Here is a 22,244-nt window from a genome sequence, read left to right as displayed (position 1 = left end):
AGAGCTTTTTACTCATTCTTGTTTTCGCAAATCAGTCTAACCCCAGAGCAGAAATATCTCAAAGACAATAACAAAGTTACTAAAAGCATGAGTTGCAGCTGTAAAATACCACAATGTGAACCCAATTTGGACAATCATAAATGGTTATTTAATCCTGGAACACATAACCAAATCAAATTAGATTAATTCCAGATAGAAATTATTTTACAACAGAGTTTAACTGCTGGCTAAGAGCAAATCAGTGTGTTGTGGCATGTGTATTTTATTGCATTTCCAAGATAAAAACCCAACTATGAACAAGAGTTTAACTTTAGCAGCAGCCATAAAATCAGTGCTTAGCACATAAGTTTAATCGTCTGTATTGGAACTGTGTTAAATTGCATCATCCCTATCAAATAAACAATAAAGTCATATTAAAATCGCGTTTTACAGTTGAGAGATAAGACAGGTCAAATGGGAATACTTCTCCAGTCCAGGTCCAGTTTTCCTGAAACATAATCTCAAGCAGCCTCTTTGTTTCTGTTTCCACTTTACCTCCAAGCTCTTTGAACTTACATCAGACATCTGAAATGTCAGATGTGATACAAAATTGGGCTCTGAGCCTTACAAAAAAAAGTAGAAAAAAAAAATCACAAAAGCACCGATACTGACTGTCAGCCTCCAGTACAATTTGTTGTGCACTGATGACAGTGAAATGTTACTGCCAAAAAAAAAAGACAAGCCCTAATGATATCAGTTAAAGTTAGTCTGATGAATCAGCGTCAATCTTATTTTTGTTTATGTCCTTTTTTTTCATATCTACCATACAATGGAGAGCAGAAGAAAAACACAAAGCAAAGCCAAAGCACCAAATTAGGGGCAGTAAAATGAAGCCATATGGGTTTTCTCTTCATTTCCATCTTTGCTATTTTTCCTTCTGTGTTGAAGGGTTACTCCGCTTACTTTGCAGGAGGAACAACAGGCTTACCATCCGTACAATAAACCTCATGAAACACACAGTGCATGTATGTAAGTGTTTAATAAATAACAATAACAACAACAACATTTTAACAAAAGTTTTACTTATATCAGACCTGGGTCAATTTGTATTTCCAAAATGTTGTGGGTTGTGTCAGTCGGAGTGAGTGTTATCTGCTTTAGGACAATATAATTGGTGGCAGAAAAATACTATAATTTAGCAGGACTGTGTTGTGTTGCTAAAACTCTTACAGGCCTGTTGCTCTGTCACTATCTTAACAGTGGTTTAAGGTTCATGACAAGTTTAAACCTGAGCAAAATCACGTTGTTTCTTAAAACACCATTGCTGTGTCAGTTTAAAACAGTTCCTGAGTCCTGTGGTGGTCACTTAAATGTTACAATAAGTAATCAGATCTGATGTTCAAATCAAGTTCAAGAAGCTCGACTTTAAAGGACAAAATACACACAGTTTGTGTTTCTAGAGCTATATTTAATTTCCTTCCTTAGCTGTTAATCATAATGGTCAAAGTCAAAGAGCTGAAACTAATTTCTTCTCACTTACAGTTTTACTAGTCTGACTCACCTGTGGCCATGTGTAACAGATACTTTAAAGGTAACTTAATCATACTTATGGCTAAGCTACGGTTTAGTTGTGGTTCGGGGGCACTGTAAAAATCCTCCACTTTTAAACTTAAGAGAAAAACGTCTTTCTGCTTAAAGAGGTGGTTACATTTAACAGGGTACCAGAGGTCTTTTAAACTGGAAAAGAGAATGAGATAGATGACTGCAGCTCAGAAACTAAGATGAGAACACATTCTTATTTTTTATGATTGTATAAAATGTCATTAGCTATGATGAATAATTTTTTGGCTTGAAGGGTAACCTTAGCCTATTATTTGGACATGATTTGAACGTTTGAGAAGATGTGACACAACTTCTTTTGTATGTTTTGCATTCTTTGGTTTTGTTGGAACCATAATTTCATGCACCTTCAATCCAATTTGTCCACTCTTCAATGTGAGTTTAAATTCTCCTGATATGATTTTCATGTCTAATCTTGTATGGCAGTAGCTGGCAATTTGATCTTATTTTGTATGTTTTATTGTCACAAATTTCCAATTATTTAATCCATATTTATCAATCCATATTCATCCATATTAAATATATTAGATTGTTGTGATTTCACATGGTCATTGCTTCTGGAGATATTAATGTTTTCACATGAAACAAAATAAAATTTTAAAAAGTTGTTTTTGCAGAATAATGCATAATTTCCACAAACTTTGGCAGATGCAGCATTCCTGTCTCTGATGCTCTAGCTCTAATCATATATATGATCAATTATATCAAATCAGACCTGCTGCTAAAGTTTTCTCATATATTTTATTGGAACTAGGGCCAAGTCATTTGTATGTTTTAGTCTTCACTACACTACACTACAAGTTGGCTTACTTTTAAGAGAGTATTCCACTGGTTTAGGATTTCTTTCCCATGATGTTTGTGTATTCATAAAATATTGTCTTTTTTATTCAGTGCATTGTTCCCTTATGAAAACCCGGTGCCTTTATTACCGACAGTTCAACTGCCAACAGTTCGGGTGAATATTTGGGTGTGTTATGCTGAAGTCGCCTCAAGCTGCGAGCCTCCAGCAGAGATAAAGAGCAGGCTACAGAAGTCTAGTAAGCTCCACACCTCCAAATATTTTATTTTCAAACTTCTAGTCTTCAGCTGACACTGACTCAAGTGACATCAGTTTATCAGAGCCACAAAATACTTTCTACAGATGTTGTTATGAATGCAGTAGTACTCACCGAGACCTGTAAACAGACTTTGAACTCAGCTCCTCTGCAAGGAGAACCTGTTACAAACCACAGCTAAGACAGCAACAACCTCTTAATGTTTGTTTCTCCTTAACATGTAAAAAATAATATCTACAAACTTCAGATACTCTTTGACCCAGGCCTGGTGTATATACATGCAGTCCTGATACTTTGTCATATACCAATAATTTAGTTTGTGCAGAAGGTGAGAAGTCTTTGGTGATGAGTATGTCTGTGTTTGTACTGTATTTCACTGAGTGTGTGTGTGAGATCCTGTGTGCGTGATGTGCGTGTTGAAGTCTTCACTGCCGCCATGACTTGCGGCTCAGCACGCACACGCAGGCCACGTTGATGCGTATGAGCCTCCACGCTACGATTTTCTTAAAGGAAGTCAGCGCTCGTACAAAAGTGTGGGAGTTGGTGCAGTAGGAGTTCCAGTGTCTGGCATCAATTCCCAAACATCCAGAGCTGCCTGCGCGGGCGCTGTGACACGTCGTCTCAAAGAAGTACTGCTTCTTGTTGACATTGTTGATATTCACGTCTGGCAGCACTGTCACCTCATTGCCTGTGATGTCTGTGGCTTTGGTCTTGTTGCCCACCCAGACGCTGATGCTCTCACACACTGAGTAAACTCCACGGTGCTGAGGCTGCCCTGCTCGCCTGCGGGTCCTTCTGCCGGCACTCTGTGACCCTGCCGGCTCTGCATCAGGGGGCTGAGCGCTGAAGAGCACCCTGGGAGAGAGGTAGCGCCGTTTGGTGAAGAGTTTAGGGTCCACTGTGGGGAGGGAGCTGGGGTTGTTGCCTGGACACTGCTGCTGTGCTGCTCCTCCGATGGCGGCCACAGCCTGCACACTAAAGAGGAGGAACAGGACCAGCATGGACGACCTCATGGGCACACAACCTGAGGGTGTCAACCAGCACAGAGAGCACTCAGTTCAGTATATTATCCTAGTGACTTTTACTGGTATGCTGGCTGTTTCATTTCAGGAATTTTACCACTTTTTCTACTTAGGAAGATGATATCATGGATACTTTTTGGTGCAGTTTCAAGGTACAAAGAGGTGCAGGGCAACAGATTTAATGAAGTATTGAGTGTTTGAACACTGGATTAAAGCTTCAGTTTCATTTAATTCTACCGGCTTTTCTGAAGCTTTAATCCAGTGGATACTCCACATTTTTCCCTCCCAGTTTCAAGGTAGGCTACAACATGTCGAACTGTAAGATTAAGCCAATAGGTGCATGTAGCAGCTCCTCTTTAAAGTGCAAAACACACCTTGCCTAACAGGGAGGTCTCCAATACAGATTTACATTCATCAGGACTCTATGGGGCTGTGTCCTTCCACCCATTTGTACCACAAATTTATCAAGGTTAGAGCATTGTAAAGAGTCTTGAAGAAAGAGGCAGGATAATGAGATAAAGCACTGCCTGAGAGGCTCAGCAGAGGGCAACAGAGTCCCTGGTTTTATATTTAAACATGTACACAGGAAGTGGTTGAATGTTTGGTTTAGTGAAATCTAAAATCTAATAACATCCATAGAGGAAACCTGTGGGTTTTGTTCGGTTGTCTAAGATGTGGAAATATTTAGTAATAAAGACATCTGCCAAGACCATGTGTCACACACATGACATTTGCTTCTTGATTCCAAAGATATCCACGATTTGAGCTCAGCTCACAGTTTAATACAATCTTCACATTGTATTCACAGACATGTAAAGGGAATCCATGATTTGTCTTTGGGTAAGCAGGCAATAGATGTGCATAATTCTCCATAAACAGAGCTGAATTCCCTTTGTGGGACAGTGAAGGATGTCACATACGTGAATAAATCAGAATCAGAATCCAAAGTACTTTATTAATCCCCGCAGGGAAATTGTTTATAAATCTTGTTATCCACAGGAATGTAAGAAGACATTGTTGTGACATCCCATCAGTGTGATACCATTCATCACACCGTGACTCCACACAACATCTGTCTTCACTGTCTTGCATAAATTGACAGGCTGTGTACTGTATTTACCAGAGTACAACAGCAATCAAAGGCGTGTTAACACCTGTGATGGCTCTGCTGGCAGGCTCTGTCAGGTAGCTTTATTATATGCTATGTTTGCCTCAGGTGTTGGGGTGAATGCCCCTGGATTAGAATTGTTGGCATAACCAATCAAAAAAAAATCATACTGTACAAAAGAACATAATGTGAACTACAGTATGATTACACCAATAAATGCTTGTGGGGTCTGTCCAATTCAGGTTAGTGTCTCTTCTCACATCACGCCCTTCTGCTTTCTCTTCCTGTGTGCGGTACAACATTTAGACACGAACAAAATTACACTGTGTCGATTTAAATTGCTTCAGGTCACACAGGAAGGTCGCTTTACGTCAGGAAACAGTGGAGAAATAGCACAAGGCTGATAAAAAGTCCCTAGTGACAACATGTCCTTTGAAATAGGAAGTAAGTCTTAATTTTGAGAAATGCAACAAAAACTAATCAAATGATCTTGTCTATGGTGTTTTTTGTTGTTGTTGTTTTTTGTATTAATTTGAATTTTAAGTAAATTAACACTTAAATTGCTACCACTGGAGATCTGGGTGAGCACAAATGTCTTAGTCCCCCTTCATGTCAGACTTGATATGAAGCAGGTGTAATAGACCTTTTTTCACAGCAGCCATGACATGAAAGGTGTTTCCAATGATACTAATTAAGGCCCCATTCCATTTTAGACTCTCCGGTGAGCCAACATGCACCACAGCAGATAGATAAAGAGGAAAACACTGCTGTCGCGCGGTTATGAGTCAAAGCTATATTTATTTATTGCATTTTAAGTGGGTTATTAAATTCTCCTCTCTCTCTCTTATTTGATTTGTTGTTTCAATTACAGCCAGTTTCCTATTATATTACCCATATTTGTATATGTATTTATTTTTTAAAAGGGACCATGTATATGTCATATATCAGCTTTAAGAAATAAGAATTTGCATCTGCAGTACCTGGGCAATTTGTGTATATAATTGAATTTCATAAGTTCATAAGTTATCACTTTCCATAAGAGAAGGTATTTGACAGTGCTCTTTATAATATTACTTACAAAGACTCAACAATTCCCTTCATGTGCAAGCACTTGGTAATAAAAACTTGTTTAGTTGTGTCAGAATAACATATCACTGTGTAAAATGTGGAAGATTTAAATATAGAATGAACAATGAGGTCAACAATTTCTAAATGAATGATTTCCTCATTTTATTTTTTTTGTGAAAACATTAACTGTTTATAATTTCTCATTTCGAAGAGATAGATAAACTGCACTGACATGGGCCACCTCTCACTACGGCCCTGGTCATCATGCAGTGACCATGGGCAGTCTAATTCTGTTTTAAACATGGCAAAATGACATAAAATGTTGTGTTTATGACACAGGTTTGACTAACTGATCACCATCCATCCATCCTCTGTACCTTTTCAGTGTCACCACGTGAACTGTAGCACCTCTGTGGCTTCTAGAGGACGTGATCAGAGCTTGATGTGTTCTGGGCTCCTGCCATCAGGCCTGGCTGTGGCCCCCATCCAACACGCCTCTGCCCTCTTTAGCCTCCACTCGGTATCCCTGTTGAGAGACAAGAAGAGAAAGTGTCTCGCCCAGCTCATAAACCCACTGTAAACACATTCTTTGTGAGACTGATACTGGAAGAGAAAGTTAATATGTTATTCCCGCTCACCAGCTCCTCACATACTGAACATACCGCAATAAAGAAGCAGACCTGCATAATGTAGAAGATTATGTAGAGTGGAAACATGTAGTTTAGTTTTTATATTAGTGTCGTAAACTGTCAGCATTCCTTAATATATGAGTTTTGACAGGTTGGTTGAGACTTAAACACTCCTGTACCTTAAAAGACAGATAAAAAAAGACAGATATATAGACAAGTTTAATATTCACTGGAGGAGCAAGTAGAAACCAGAACGTTTAGGTATTTGGTGTTTCGTGTTTGGAGCACACACCAGAGGAGTTAAACGTTTTCATTTTCATCCATCAGGATATCGCTGTTCATTGTCTGTTTTGTCTCTCCCTGGTAAATTATTCCATTAGCCTTGATTTCCTACATTCAGAGTGCCATGATTCATTTCTATGCGGTGATGAAACACAGCTACTGTTTGGGCTAGATAATCCATCACGGTAAACCAGAAGCCTTAATTTTGTTTTGTCATTTTATTTTATTGTTATGTCGCCGTCCTTAAGTGTCACCAGACTGCGTGTTGTGTTACACCTTACTTAGTGTCAATCATCTGACGCCCACAGACATAAAGTCAAAAGCTAAGAAATTAAAACATCTTACCTTACAATAGGTTCTCCTATATTCATGTTTTAAATTCACAATGTTTTCTAGTACTTTCAAGCGTGGTTGGGGATGTTAGAAACAGTGAGTAGGTTAAGGAACGCTTGCAAAATGAAAGGAATGTATATACATGCATATATGTAAACAGGAGTAAATGGGCTGTAAATCTATATGACACCAGTGTATTCCTGTAAAAAAAAAATCTACATTTATACAGGAAGTGATCGTGCTTTACAGCACCTCAACAGCGGTGGTCTCTGGCTGTCATGGTATTTAAACCTGTGACCTTTCAACCACAGGTCTTGCTGTTAGACAAACGAGCCATCCTGCTTTTGTGCTCTGTCTATGTTCTCTAATCCTTCTCAGTCATAGTGTCTCTCTGTCATGACGTCTAACTGCAAGTCCTTTTCATCTTCTCTGCAGGAAGCAAAGCAGTGAACTGCTGGAGTCACACAGAAGATGAAGAATTACCTGTAAATTACCTAGTAAAACCTGATGCTAACAAGAAGCATGTTTCCAGCTGTGTGGTTTAGGTTTGTTTTTTTGACATTGAAGTACTTTTAGGATCATAACTGCAAAACTGCCTCTAAAAAAGCATCCAAGCATAGGCAGGTCATTCTTGGAAAGAATCTCCTAGCAGTCATTGTTGACATGTGAGATCAGTAGCACTTTTAGGTTATCTCTTCTGGAGGAGATGTCGGGAAACTGTGAGCAATGATATCATAAACTGAGTGAGCATGTTAACAGATCCATCTACATGGCAACTGAGCAAAGGTTGGATAAGAAGGTGAAGGTGAAAAAAAGGTATCACCAGTAAAAACAACAAAAATTCACTGAATGTCGTGTATATTTTTGATTTGCAATTTTCCTTGGAAGAGAGATGCAGGTGACTTTTCTTTAAACGTGATATTCATGTAGATTCACAAAAAGGACCTGAAATTATTTATAAATCGCTAGTTAATACCAGCAGCTGAATCACAAAACCTTATGATATTTACTATGAAGTGCCAGAGATTGTCTCATACATCAACTGCATTACAGAGAAGAAAATAGTGGCATGTCTATTGTGTTATTAAAGTCAATATGTGTGAAAGGAGCACCATGGGAGATGTGAATATTTGTGCTTTTAGTATTTTCATGCTTTGCTTTGAAGATGTTTAACGACATTATTATCATGAAAACTAGCAATTGTGCTAATAGAAGACATTTTGATGATCACATTAGGCCCCTCGACACACAGCTGTTCCAGCTGCTCTGTGGTTAAGAGACATGTAGTCAGCAGCAGTCTATTCATTCAAACTACTAGGTGGGCTACAAATATGCACATAACAGTGCTGTACAACATTAGTGTGCACTGGGGCATCTCGCATCGCACCACTCACTGGGCCTTGAAGCAGATGGGCTGCAGCAGCACATAGCCACCTGATGACAGGAGAGTGGAAACAATTCTGCTTGTTTCCTAATGGTGATGGTGCAACAGTGAAGGAAGGGTTATTTCCTGGCAGACCCCGCTGTGTCTTTCGGAAGGATAATGTGCGATAGCATGGATCAGACGCTGCGTCATGTTTGACTTTGGCTTCCTGAAACTGTCACTTCCCAGACCTATCCCAATAAAACACGACTGAGATGATGTCAAACAGGATGTTTGCAGTGTGCCAATAATAATAACACAGCAGGATAAGTTTTTGAATTAGCATCAGCAAAATACTCGTGGGATATTATATCTAAAATCTTATTAAAACCCTGCTCTGGACTATTCAGGCAGTTCTGTGGCCATGCTCTGCCCTTTTATTTTGAACTGAAGTTGAGAAGTACAGCAAAATTATTTGATGATAAGTTTCATAATGCTAACACTGACAACTTAATATGTAATTCTACTCCTTTAAGGGCAAATGAAATATTTATATACAGTATATCTTCACTTTGTGATTGTTTCCCAATACACTTCATAGTTAATATTTTCTGTAAATTATAATGAACCTATTAGCCTTTTTAAAAATGTCCATGCTTCATATAATACACACACAATGTAGGCTATACAATATACTTGTTCCTGTTTAGTATCCTGTGCATTTAACAATAGATTTTGTATAATATGATATATTCTATAAATCAACTTGATGAGAAATTTAACATGCAAATTTAAAAAATCTCAAAGAACAAGTACTAAATGGATCTTGACTTTGTTAACTCCTGTTTAAGAACAAGTACTAAATGGATCTTGACTTTGTTAACTCCTGTTTTCAAGACTTTGCTACAAGTTTTTAAGCTTATGTTTTCACAGCTGACTTCTCCACAGCAGAGGCAGCGGAGGCTTATGGGTATCGTAGTATTTTACCATACTGAACTAAGGAGAGTTCTCAGAGACGCTGTTAAAATAAATGTACGGCTATATAAATATACAGAAGAGTCCTCTATGTTTCTGTGTTGAGGGTATCATAAAAACGATTGTTTGAGCAGCTGCACGCTGATTTTTACTCATTCACAAACTTGTTTACAAACATTTAAGTCAGGTTACATGTCGCTTCACTTACTGCGTTAGTTTTTCAGCTGCGGTCCTCAAACGTCGTTTCTAAACTGGCTAACTAACTAATTTAACTAAATTCACAAAAGGGATATTTAAAGCTGGGATACCGAGAATCACCGCTTCGCTTCTCAAAGCTAAGTAACTTCTTGCTGCTTGTGTTAACATACTGTATGGTGGCTTAATGTTTTGGCTTTGTTCAGCTGACATTTGTGTGCTGAGAGGTTTGCTGTTTTAGATCCGCTAAAACATGTATCCATGTCATGTATTCAAATGCCTCATTTGCATTGTTTTTTTTATTTTTGTGTGAATTTATTTCTTCTTGTTTCTTAGTTTGGTTTTTGTTGGCTGTTATGCTGCATACTGTTCATTAATTTAACTCATATTAAACAATGCTGTCTGTCACATTAATCAATTTTTTTTGTTTTTGAAGTAAGGCAGCTTATTGTAGTGCTTGATTATAGGGCTGAATTTGCTGGTTTACTTGTTTCTGGTCTTTTTTTAAAATTATTATTATTTTTTTAAAGCTATGCCTAATATTTATATGTTTGTGGTTAGCTGTTTTGGCATTTCATGGCTGCTAATCTGCTGTATGATGTACATAAATGCCCCATATATGCATTGTTTTTACTTGTGAATTAATTGCGTCTTATTTGTGTATGTGACAACTTCCTTAATATTCTTCATATTATTGTTTGCTGCATGGCTTGTGTTTGTTAGTCTGTTATGTTTCAGGTGAACTGACCTTTTTTTTCACAGCAGACATTAGGGGGGGAAAACAAAAGTACACATAATATCATTAAGGATGCTCGATCCATTTTAATGCCTCAGTAAGTCATGCCAATCAGCAGGCATGCACATTAGTGGAGTCCTGGAGCTGAGAAACCTAAATGTAATGCAGCAATGTTTGTTACGGCCTATCACCGGGTGTCTGTTTATCAATCTAAGTAGAGAAGATAGTATATTTCTGGAGGTGTTTTGATGGAGAATATCTGCAGGATAGCTGATCCTGGCTCACATGTAGAAAGTGAGTCATTTGTTTAATCCTCTCGCAGTCCGAGTTCCCAGAGTTCTCCTGCTGACTCTGCTTATTAGCTTCCACATAATTTGTCTGTCGGCTCCCTTATCTCAAAAGGTTTTTGGAGATGAAGTTTACCTTTCGTGCTGCTTGATCTCAGTGCACACTTGGAGAAAGTTATGACATCAGAGCTCAGTCACCAAATGTCTACACTACTCTGTCTACACATAATAAATCCAGTTTACGTGAGGTCATTTACTGAAATGGGGGCATGCTAGTTCAGGCAGGCACTGCTACACTTACACTGTCCTGTACTAGCTACAAAGTACTGTCTATGGATCATAGGTAGACTTTGGTTATTTATTTTTCAAGCTAAATTACTTAACATTTTCTGGATCCAGCATCTCAATGTGAAGATTTGCTGACTTTCTGTGCTGGTAAAATTCTGTTTTTAGATAGATACAGCTCATATATCGGCCGGCTTTTATTATCGGCTGATACTGGCCTTTTGGTGGTAGTTATTAGTAGTTATTCTAAGTGATCTGACTGACTGGCTTATGTTGAAATGTCTTATGCAGGATAGTTTGAGGCTTCTGTAGATGCAGGTATGCAGTGAAGGCAGACAAAACAGTTCGTCCCACAGTGTGAATCAACTGAATCAGCAAGCCAGTCAGTTATGTGGTCTGTTAGCCCTGAATGGAGAGGCCACCCGCAACCACTGACCTACAACTCATTAGCTCTAATGGAGTCAGTTTAATGAGCCCCGTCTGGGATGACTGACACACGGCCTGGGGTGGCACACAATCCAGTCTGCAGCCTTGAACAATCTACCTCCCCCTAAAAAAAAAAAAAAATGGCACTGGCTTCATTCATATGCTAAAAGTCACATAGCCCGTCTGGTAACCTGATCCACCATGCCTGGCTCTCATTCAAAGAGGAAGGGAGGCGCAGGTGACTTTATCTGAAAGCCACCAACGAGCTTTGAATGATATGCTGCTCATTACGTTGCTGTGGTCATTCATGCAAAACTGCTCACCGGGTTGAAGCGTAGATGTGTCCTGAATTTAAGCCCTCAAACTAAGAGGTTCCTGGAGTAAAACGGGGGTGATCTGTATGAAATATGTGAATACTATCGTCTTTACACTGATAACAGAAACATGTTTTAAAGCTTTCTTTATTTTCCTTCTTTCTAAAACTACATTGCACCTCAATAACATGTAGTGCAGTATATTCAAATAATGGGACAGCTCTCCAAATGGTGCTGCAGCGAATATTCATATTTTAAAAAATCACAATCATTTGTGCCTTAGTGTTGAGGTAAATGTCCAAAGGAGAATATTTCATAAACGGTTCTGCAAGGAACCTTTTACCTGCTGGATCTTCACAAAATTTAGTGTAAATCGTATATTTCTCTAACGTCAGTCAAGGTTCAATATATAAAAATTTGAATTAAAATATTTGTTTAAATGCAGCATTGGGTAAATTGCTTTAAAAAATGACTTATTACTAATCACTCTCTTTAAAAAGAGGTTGTAGAATATTACTCTTTACAATTAGAAATTACACTACAACAATAATTTCTACAAACAGTCACAAGTTGGTCAATAGGTTAGGCAAATAGCAGACATTAGTTAAAGGGTTCAACAAGTGTTTACCAGGCTGCATTTCTGCAAAGGGTCCACTTAAAGAACCAGTAATCAGTACTCGAAAGTACCTTTTTAAACGAACAAAAATAGATTATTGTACATTATAGTTTATACCTAAAGTGCTGCAATTGTGACTTAAATATTTTTTTATTTAGTTACCCAAAGCAAACAGCAAAAAGGGTTCTTAAGGATTAGCGCTTATCAAGAACCAGTTTTTCTCAGTATATGCTTTATTTAGATTTCACCAATCTGTGCACATAATTTGACAAATAATTTATTCTTCTCTAGAAGTATGTATCACAGAAGAAATATTTTTAACACAGCAGAAGTTTTACAGTATTACATCTCCCTAAGACCCTTTAAAATGTCTTTTTCTACAAGTGTGAATGAAACTTTAAAGCTTCACAGTATGGTCTAATGTTATCCAGAGTGATGCAGATGGTAGTTGGTGGTAGCTCTATAGCAATCATCTGAATTAAAAAAAAATGTACTTCCTAACTATAACTTCTGGAAAAAACTCTTTTAAAATATATATTTTATCTCCTTTGTGACTAAATTACTAGACTGTCACCATATTGCCTCTTGCCACTATAATTAGGCTCTAGTTACTGGCAAAGCATTTCAGCCCCTGCAGTTGTTATGTCCTGTTTCTTGAGCCACTCACATCTTAATTGATGGATGGGAATCCATCAATTAAGCATGCACGCAGGCCTGCTGTGGTGATTTCATAGATACACAAAGACAGGCAGGACGACGCAGGAAAGATAGTGTATAAACATCTCTTACAGTACCTTGAATAGTGTTTTCAGTCGGAGGTAAATGGGCATAATTTTGTGGCAACTGTACAATATATTCCTTCCTGAGGCAATTTTTCTTTACAAGTCACAAAGAATAGGTACACAGGAAGACGTAAGCTTAAAATTATACCAAAAAAAAAAAAAGGCTTCAGAGACGTAAAAAAGGGATTTTCAGTAACAATTGGAAGTTGCACACAGTTCATATGTGGCTTTAAAGAGGAAGGCTTTAATACAGTCAGTGTTCCTGATTAATAAAATGCATCTTGACTGAAGTCCAGCACAAAAAGGTGAACCATAGTTCACTTCTTGTTCTCTCATTGATACTCCCCCCTTGGGTCATTGGAGAAATTGTTTTCTCCCTGAATACAGATGTTGCATTAGGCAGCCCTCAGTGTATTCAAATAGGAGTGTGTTTGACACAGACCCAAGCACACCCACACATCAACACATCAACACAGCAGCAACAGCAGCAGGTGAGAGCTGGCAGCGGGCTAAAAACAGTAAGACACAACAGTGAAATTGTGTGGAAGATGAAACTGCAGGGAGTTGTGTCCGTCACTGAAGGTCGTTTGTTAAGTTAAATCTGTAAAAGTGCCGTTTTAGAGTAAATACTGGGAAATGTGGACGGAAGAAGAGAGAACTGCTTTACCGAGGGAATGAATAAAATCAGAATGAGGTCAATGAATGTATATTTTAGGAATATCCAGTTAACATGAAGATGAATTATTGGAAATATCATCTTCACCCCAGGGCTTTAGACTAACTTGGAGTTATGTGAGTTTATTTTCTTTAATTACAATGAATAAAAAACTGACTATAGGATGAAAACAGGCCCACTTCTTAAGGTTACTATGGATACTATCAAAACCCACCATAATATGATACATCTACATTTCTTTTATTGCAATTACTTCACACGTGTTAACAGACGTGCTTACACATGCTTTCCTTCAACATAAATGTGAACATGCTACGTTCAAAGACTCGCATGCAACACATTTAAGATACGTGTAAGGTTTTGAGCCTTTGCGTATACCTGCCTCAGCTTGTCCACGAGTTTTAGGGAAGTGAAATGTCTTATTTTGTCTGTTGGCAACTATTCAAAGCAAACATGTTAAGAAGGATAATAGCGTGCAGTTGACGCACATAATTTCCCATTTTTCTTGACTGCTGTCCTGTTGCATCTAGTTGAGGTAATTTTCTGTTTTACTGTTATCAAACAACTATGTGGGAAACAAGTTTTCAGTAAAATATGACCTTTTGGTTAAGAAATGGGGCCTCTGCTGACAGTCGGTTGTGATTTAAGGCAGATGTGTAAAAGTCTGCCTGGAGCTGAGACCCAAAGACCACATCAGGTCCAAACTGGGACCGAATTGAGTCAAACCAAAGAGCAGATCAGGGAGGACGAGTCAGTCAGCAGCAGCTTTTCATCCAAAGCTTTTAGTGATGCAACTTCAGAGTTATCACTGGGAATAGATATTTAGATTGCAGCATCTGGATGATCAATAGCAGATTGAATTATAATTTAGCTTTGTGATTTTGTATTTACAAGATAAGGAGTTCCCGCAGAGGGACATCCTTCCTGTTGACCCCTCGGATGATACAGCAGGTCACGCAGGAAAACCTGCCGAACTTTACGACATCAAAGATAAGTGAAAACAGCTCGAGAAGGAATGTGTCATAAAGAGCACAACATCTTTCTTTATAGTATCCAAACCCAACAATGAAATACGACCATTGACGACAACAGAAACAACCACATGAGAATGGTAAATGGCGGATTTAACAAGGACAGTTTCATTACTCACTGATGGCTGTGTTTGGTCTCACTGCGCTGAGGAAACACAGCTGACCCAAGTCTCTATACACAACATGACTAAACACAACAGGCTCGGCAGAGAAACAGGGCTCCGCTCGAGTACTTCAAATTAGCTAAATAAACTCTTACAATAATGACTCAAGAGAGTGGGAGTATACATCGTCCAACAATTCGGCGGAAGTTTAGTGTACGCAGTTTGTGATCAAATCTTGGCAGACCTGTGTCTCCTGAGGTTAACTATTTATTATCATTCAAGTCTACATGTGAATTAACTTTGGCTCAGATGAGAGCCTTGGGTCTCAGTGACCCAGAGCATCAAATTCTCATGCTGATTTGGAGTGTAATCCCCGCTGATTTTTGTTCTCAGGATTATGGCCAATTCAATTATTGGAGGACATTACGGTGGCAGATGCCAGATCAGATATGGCTCTCAGTGCTTGGACAGAATAGCTGCTGTGATTTCTCCCCTCACTTAAAGAAATGTTTTGGCCAGCACCCTTTTCACCGTCCTGTATCCACACTTGGCTTGTGTTAAGTCTATTACTGTAATTTAAAAAAAAAAAATCATGCAGATCATTTAAAAATGGTGCCAGAGACGACATCTTCGATTTTTGGGAATGCTGCTTAAAAAAACAGACCTACCATTTCGCTTTCGAAAGAAGAAGAGCCCTCTGTTTACACTTGGGTTTATTGATGTTTGTGTCTGTCAGCAGTATCACAGAGGAGCGCCAATTCAAACAGATTTAGATCACATGTTGGTTTTTAGTGGCAATGTTAGTCTGAAAACATTATCCACATGTATTCTCAGGATTTGAACGATCAAGCAGCCAGTTTGTAGTTTCGTAAGAAATCGTGTTGTGGTCTGTGACTCTTCTTATGCGTATCACTCATTTGCCCTAAATGCTGTTTTTTTCCAGGATGGAGAGGGGCCAAAGAGGCTTATGCAGAGAAGTGCTGACCCTCCTTAGCCAGAATATTTCAAATTATATTGCAGCAGCTTTAAATGTGAGACACTCCAAAGTGTCTTTTTCTGGCCTTTGTCTCCATCTTTGCTTTGACATTTTGTGGTAAACTCTTTCCAAATGGATTGTTTAAAGTCTCGGTTCACTGAGCGTGTGATATATCTGCACCTTTATGACCAATCAAACAGCTCCTCACATACTCTCCGACACCTTTGCGGCTCCGTCACTGCAGCCATTGTTTTCCTCACTGCAATTTTCCGTATCCCTACATTATGGTTCCACCTTCTCCAAATAAATTCACCCCCGCTTTTATGGAGCATAAATAAAGTGACACCACAGAAGCGGTGGCGTGTATAAATGCATACGTGGTGCTCTGTTAGACGTTTTCTGTTTCAAGCTAATTTCACTGTTTGTAGCGCGTTGCTTTTAGCGGTCGTCTGGGCTCTTGCCTTATTTGTTTTTGGTGGCTCAAATCAAAAAGAAGATTTGTTTACACAATTAGTCTATACTCTATAACTGGGATGACTCTCGCAAATTACAAGCTTGAAAAAGTGGAGCCAGAATACAAATTTGGATATTGAAGAAGCCCATAGATCGTTGTGTGAGCAGTTCATCTTCAACAATCGTCATTTACAATTTACAATCTTTCCCTGTCAAGTCGACTTTGTCAAGGTTGAGTTGTAGTTGGCGTGCTGGATGAAGAGTGAGTCACAGTCCACACACAGTGTGTGTGGCCTTATTGTAATTTTTACTGAGATGATGAGGTATTCCTGCTTGCAAGGGCACTTCAGTGGAGAGAGGCCATACAAGTCAATCGCAGACACAGGCTTGGTGTAAATCTGCTGTTTATCCCCACAGATATTCCCTTTTTCACCATTTTTTGTGCGCTGTTTTAATCTGCCGTCATCCGTTCTCATTTTGACTGGTGGCCTGAGTTATCACAGTTACCTTTCTTTTTTTTTTCTTTCCATGTTTTGTAAGTGCCATGTACCATGTTCCTTGAACTGTGCCTGAGGCTGCAAGAGATGATTGGACATGTCTGCATGGAAGGAAGGATAGATGCTGATGCAATTATATATGAAGGGTGGCTAATCAGGTTTGATGTCAGTGAGGGGAGGAATAACAGAAGTTTCTGTAATTGTAGGCTGTTAACAGGCCTGCTGTTTTTTGGGACAGGAGAAGATTATCAAAATATTCATCCTGTGTATTATGGCATCAAAACATGTTCAGGATTAGGTGATTAAAAGTCAAGTGTGTACGATTTAGTTAGCTCTATTTACAGTGATGTGGCTGAGATTAAATATAATATGCATAACTATGTTTTCATAATCACCTGAAAATAATAATTATGTTTTTGTTACCTTTTTAAAATGAGCCTTTTATATCCACATACATTGGCACTTAATTCTTGGACCTGCTAGGAAGGAGAGGATACAATCAGCAACTACACTGCCAGATGCCACTGAATCTGACTTTAACTCAGACCTTCCATGTCATTCAGTGATTGGCCAGGTACTTCTACTGTGGGAAAGTCTCTACATCCCTTATTATTAGCTTTCACAACAGCTAAAAACCCTCCTTTTAGTTCTCTCATAAATCAAGTGTATATAGTAAAGGTAGTTATAGAAGTCAACCGATCAATATCGGGGAAACTTGATAAGGCCGATGGCTGCATAGCCTCCACCAGTCACATGGAAACATATTGTAGCAATCAGCACCTTTCAAGCACACACACCTCTGCGTCATGAACACACACAAACCAGAATATTAGTTCTGGCAATTTATACTAAAACGGGCGCATGTACCAACAAGTGGAAGATGCCCATGCCAAACCTGGCTGATTGTCTTATTTCTGCTCTAAACTATTGTTATACATTTACATAGGGCTATGGGATGTGACCAAAATCTCTAGATCACTAGATAATTAGACACTCCAAAGGACCAGAAGGAAAGGCCTATTTATTATCAAATCTTGTTAACGAACGTCTGCAGCATTTTCTGGTCCATGTCAGACTTTACATACCCAAAAGAATCATGAACACGTGTCAGAAGAAGCCGCCCTTCACCCGTTCGGAATTACCCCATTTTGTCTGACGTTCGCTGTCCACATGTTTGTTTGTGTTGACTTGTTTGTTGCTGACTGTGTGTTGATTTCCTGCCTGCTTTCACGCCATGTGGAAGGACACGAAATGTCCTTCACATGTCAAAAAAAAAAAAAAAAAAAAAAATATATATATATATATATTATATAATATATATATATATTATATATATATATATATATATATATATATATATATTACAGTGCTTCAACACCAAACTCTGAAGCTTGACATTGTGCAAAGCAAGGCCACTTTGCCAATAGAGCCATAATGACAGAAGGAGTTCAACTAGATTGAACTTTGCGCATTGAGGCCAAATATGCTGTCTTATTCAATGTGTGTCCAATGGGATTCTGACATTGACAAGAGGAGGAAGAGAGTTTTGTTCATGTCTGAATGACTGGAGTTGTGTAACTATACTCGACATGGCAGAAAACATTCCAATGAGGCCTGTAACATCCCTGTTTACTGCTTTGCAGTACCCCGTGGACAAATTACTCTTGTGTCTTTTATATGAAACCAATGTTAAAAAGAATTTATTGTGAAGCTGCTGAGCATGTGCCGAGTGTGGCCACCAGGTTAGAACAGTAGGTAGCTGATCTGGTAGAGTGCACACCACATAACAACACCCTCCCTCCCCTACCTTTCCTGTTCCATGTATTGCTTTATACTGGTTTAATTTTTTTTAAATCTTGTAAGGTATGACTGGACCTCATTACATCTCTAACAAAGCAAAACAGAGCTAAAGATAAACAGTCAGATGCCTTTTTAAACAGATTCAAGGGAGGGAAAAGCTGCAGTATATATAACACAACATTGACCCAGAACGCATGTGCATGTTTATCAGGCCACCTCTTTACAATGCACACCATTCACCTCATTTTCTACTCAGAAAAAAGGCGTCAATGGTCACTCAGTGCAGACAGCTGGTTCTTTGCATGAACAAGTTTGTTTTTATCCATGCAGAAGCCTTAACACCCAGGTTCTACTCAGATGAACCATCTGCAACCTGTCTAAGAGTCCAAGCCTGGTCTGTCAGACCCTCTTCATCCACCTGTGGAACAGATTTTTCAGCAATGAGGAATGCTGCTGTGTAGAAATGCTTCCCTGATGGACAATGTTGCCCTGCATACCAGAAGAGATGGAAAAAGACAAAAGTGGAGAAAAAAAAAAATGAACGCCACATTTTTACCATCTTCCACCTCAGAACCTTTAGACATACATCACATTTTGTTCATGAAAATGTTAAAAAACCAAACAGACAATTGTGGAATAGTCCCAACGTGTGTGGTCTCATTTTCATTTAGTCAGTCATGGGATGAGACCTGGCAGTCCGACGTTATTTCCACTGGATACTTTCCTGCGCTGCTTTTTAAACATTTCTCTCAGATCCAAAAATGACGAATTTTGGCAACATGGAACAAACTACACTAAGAAGTTACAGTTACAGAAGTTGCCCAAGTTGATAATTTATTTAGTCACTTAAAGGTCAGTGAAGATATTAATTAATCATTTTTCTGCTGGGCAGCACTTCTGTTACTGCTGAATTAAGGAGACGAGTAGTTTTGAGTAGTGTTGAAAATGGATTAGTCAGTCAGGCAATTGGCGATTTGCTTGTGAAAAGAGTTTTAACATTTCATAATTTCACAAATGTCTCAATCATTAGTCATCATTTGTTTCAGCTTATTAAACATTTTTCTGTTTTGACTGTTGGCTAGAAAAACAAGCAATTTAAACACTTCATTTTGGGCTCTTGGAACTTGAAATGGACATTTTCCCCCTGACATTTTAGAGACTAAACATTTATCATTTCATTAAAAAGATAACAGAGACTTTAACTGGTGATGATGTTGCAGGCCTAATTTGGAGACTCCATAAAACTTCACCAATTTCTACCTCAGTGTTCTCACAATTAAAGATTCAGAAAGACATGTCAGCTGAGGACAAGTCACAGAAAAACATATTTCCACCACCTTAATTAGCACCTTAGTTTGGGAGGTCCAGACATACTTCATTGCTCAGTTTTCGAGTAATCAGGAACACTCAGAAGCATGAGTCTAGACATGTAGCTTTGGTGGGAGCCATGGTGCATAAATCAGACATGTAGTGAAATTTATGCCATGTTTTTGGCAAAAAAAAACAAAACTTCAAAGTAGGTATAATGTTGCTGCTTCTCACAAAAGGTTGCTACTTATTATTTCATTTAATCTTTATTAATAGCGTGTATATGAATGACCCACTATAGTGCAATTCACGAGTTTTCAGTGTAGTTGTCACAGAGCATCCTGTGGCTGAGTTTAAAAGCAAAAAAACACGGTTTATTTAGGCCTGCCATTGAAAAGAAAGTGAAAGAGACATTTTTCAGTTGCTTCTAGTGCAAGTGTAACCACAATTGCCATGAATAGTGCTCAAGTTCCCTTTGAAGGCAGTGTTGAGCATCAGCGGTACAGAAAAAGTGACCACATGAAAGATGCCTCAAAAGACGAGATGACAAACTCAACCCTTGTCGCAGAGAGTAAAATTGGCCTTTAAGTGAAGCTGCCATTGATGAAGATGACAAGACCAACCAAAGATACTACCAGGGATGATACTGGAAGAAAAAAAGTGAAATCTACTTTTGTCATTTCCTTTTACAAAGGTACCGTAATTTAGCAATGAGAGCAACATCCTACCTTCAGCCCATCCCCCTCCGATTTCATCACTCTGACTTCATCACGCTTTGTCATTGTAAACTGACTACTGCCTCTTTTGTTTGAGCGCAGAGAAGCCTCTCTATTGATAGTTTATTTTTCATGCCAACAGCTATATGATTTACTTAACTATGACAGCATGTAGCTTAAATGCAGACCCGCTCTCTGTCTATCTCACCATATACCTGGAAACCTCTAGAAGAAGAGTGAGTGATTTTCCTCAAAACTGGAACGTGTTCAATACAGGAGCTCATAAATGAGTTCATGAAAATATAATCCAACGTGCCAAAAATAAATCCTATGCATATTTAAAAGTGAGTTGCTATACCAAAATGACAAATATACAGTCTCACTTTTTTTTAAAAATAGCACAGCAAGTCTTCTCGAGTATAATCACCTGCTATTATGTCAAGAATGCAATCATTTGTCTTAACTCTGTGGCACACATAATTTCAGAAAACTACCCTGCAGCTAGCTCCTTGTTTCCAACCCAACATGCCATACAAATACAAAAACTCAACTGCAGGAATGTGTTGAGAATATTACCTAGCCCAAGGAGACGAATGCAGGTCTGATCAGTGCTATTGTAACCTGATGAGCCCGAGGATAAGCTTCAGCAGTTTCTGAGGGGATGGAGGAGATGATCAGTTTTAGGTCTGATCTTTAACCCGAAACCCACATTAGCTGTCTAAAATATAACCATTTCAATACAATTCTTAGCAGGTAACTATCATAAAAATATAGAAACAACCTATAAAATTGTGCTGCATGTGAAGATAACCTTGTTCAACACTTTGTTTCTCACCTAGTTAGCAGAGGTTTTACTCTTAACTTGAAAGCTGCACATATAAAACTATTCAGTATTCTAAAAAAAAGGCCCTTAAATTGATTGATCATGTAATGTAAATCATGTATTACAATAACTGCTATACAGGTGGTAATTTATACCAGAAGCAAGTTGCTGTAGATTCATGCAGAGTAGATGAAGGTAAAATAGTCCTCTACCTGTGCCAAAGCTCTCTCTTTTCTCCACTGACGCAAGACTCTCCAGGATCACTGAAATATATTCCAGTTTGTGTCCAATTCCAGATACCGTGGAGAGGAAGAACAAATTCTTTGTCAATTATCCCAAACAGTCCTTTCTGAGTCTTGCACTTGTTTGAAAACTGTTCTCAAAGTAAGTGAGAAGCGTCCCAGAGGCTGCAGGCTCTGTCTGACTGCAGAGCACTGCAGGTCCTAGTGCCTGCTTCTGTGTGACGGCAGGGGTGGATAATTCACTTGGTTTTAGGATTGGTCACGTTAAGAGAAGCTTCCATGACCCAAATTAGTAACTGCTACTACTGTTATTGTAGCTACTGCTGTGGATTTACAAGAATAAACATTAACATGAATCTCATTCCAAAGAAAACTATTGTTTATTTTTTCTTCTTTTCTTTCTCAAACTTGAACTCAGTCCACTGCTGTTAGCTCCTGTTAGCTTCTGGATCTCATCTTAAGCCTTGCTTTGCAGTGTGGTTTTAGGGTTTGCAATTTCAGTCTATCAGTTGTGTCCACCACTTAGCTCCAGACTGAAATATG

The 22,244-nt window shown here is 38.6% G+C and overlaps 1 protein-coding gene across 3 annotated transcripts; it reads right to left on the bottom strand.

Annotated features, from left to right (window-relative positions):
* Positions 1 to 1,002: 1,002 nt before the first annotated feature.
* ngfb (nerve growth factor b (beta polypeptide)) lies at positions 1,003 to 21,869 on the bottom strand. Of its 3 annotated transcripts, XM_027279881.1 has the most exons (4): positions 21,672 to 21,869; positions 21,213 to 21,289; positions 6,230 to 6,378; positions 1,003 to 3,678 (listed from the first exon to the last, which is right to left on the bottom strand). In XM_027279881.1, the coding sequence occupies exon 4, from the start codon at positions 3,665 to 3,667 to the stop codon at positions 3,080 to 3,082; it is 588 nt and encodes a 195-aa protein (XP_027135682.1). In that variant the 5' UTR covers positions 3,668 to 3,678; positions 6,230 to 6,378; positions 21,213 to 21,289; positions 21,672 to 21,869; the 3' UTR covers positions 1,003 to 3,079. The 3 variants fall into 3 exon arrangements, with proteins under 3 accessions (XP_027135682.1, XP_027135683.1, XP_027135684.1); XM_027279882.1 differs by lacking the exon at positions 21,213 to 21,289; XM_027279883.1 differs by lacking the exons at positions 21,213 to 21,289; positions 21,672 to 21,869 and adding an exon at positions 9,643 to 10,020.
* Positions 21,870 to 22,244: the final 375 nt, after the last annotated feature.

Source organism: Larimichthys crocea, chromosome VI (genome assembly GCF_000972845.2).
Source record: "Larimichthys crocea isolate SSNF chromosome VI, L_crocea_2.0, whole genome shotgun sequence".
In the NCBI taxonomy this organism is placed as follows: Eukaryota; Metazoa; Chordata; class Actinopteri; family Sciaenidae; genus Larimichthys; species Larimichthys crocea.
Note: the sequence above shows the minus strand (reverse complement) of the source record. Positions and strands in the feature narration are given on the sequence as shown.

Coding starts and splice junctions, on each gene's coding strand:
- ngfb (XM_027279881.1), bottom strand. CDS start 3,667: ATGAGGTCGTCCATGCTGGTCCTGTTCCTCCTCTTTAGTGTGCAGGCT.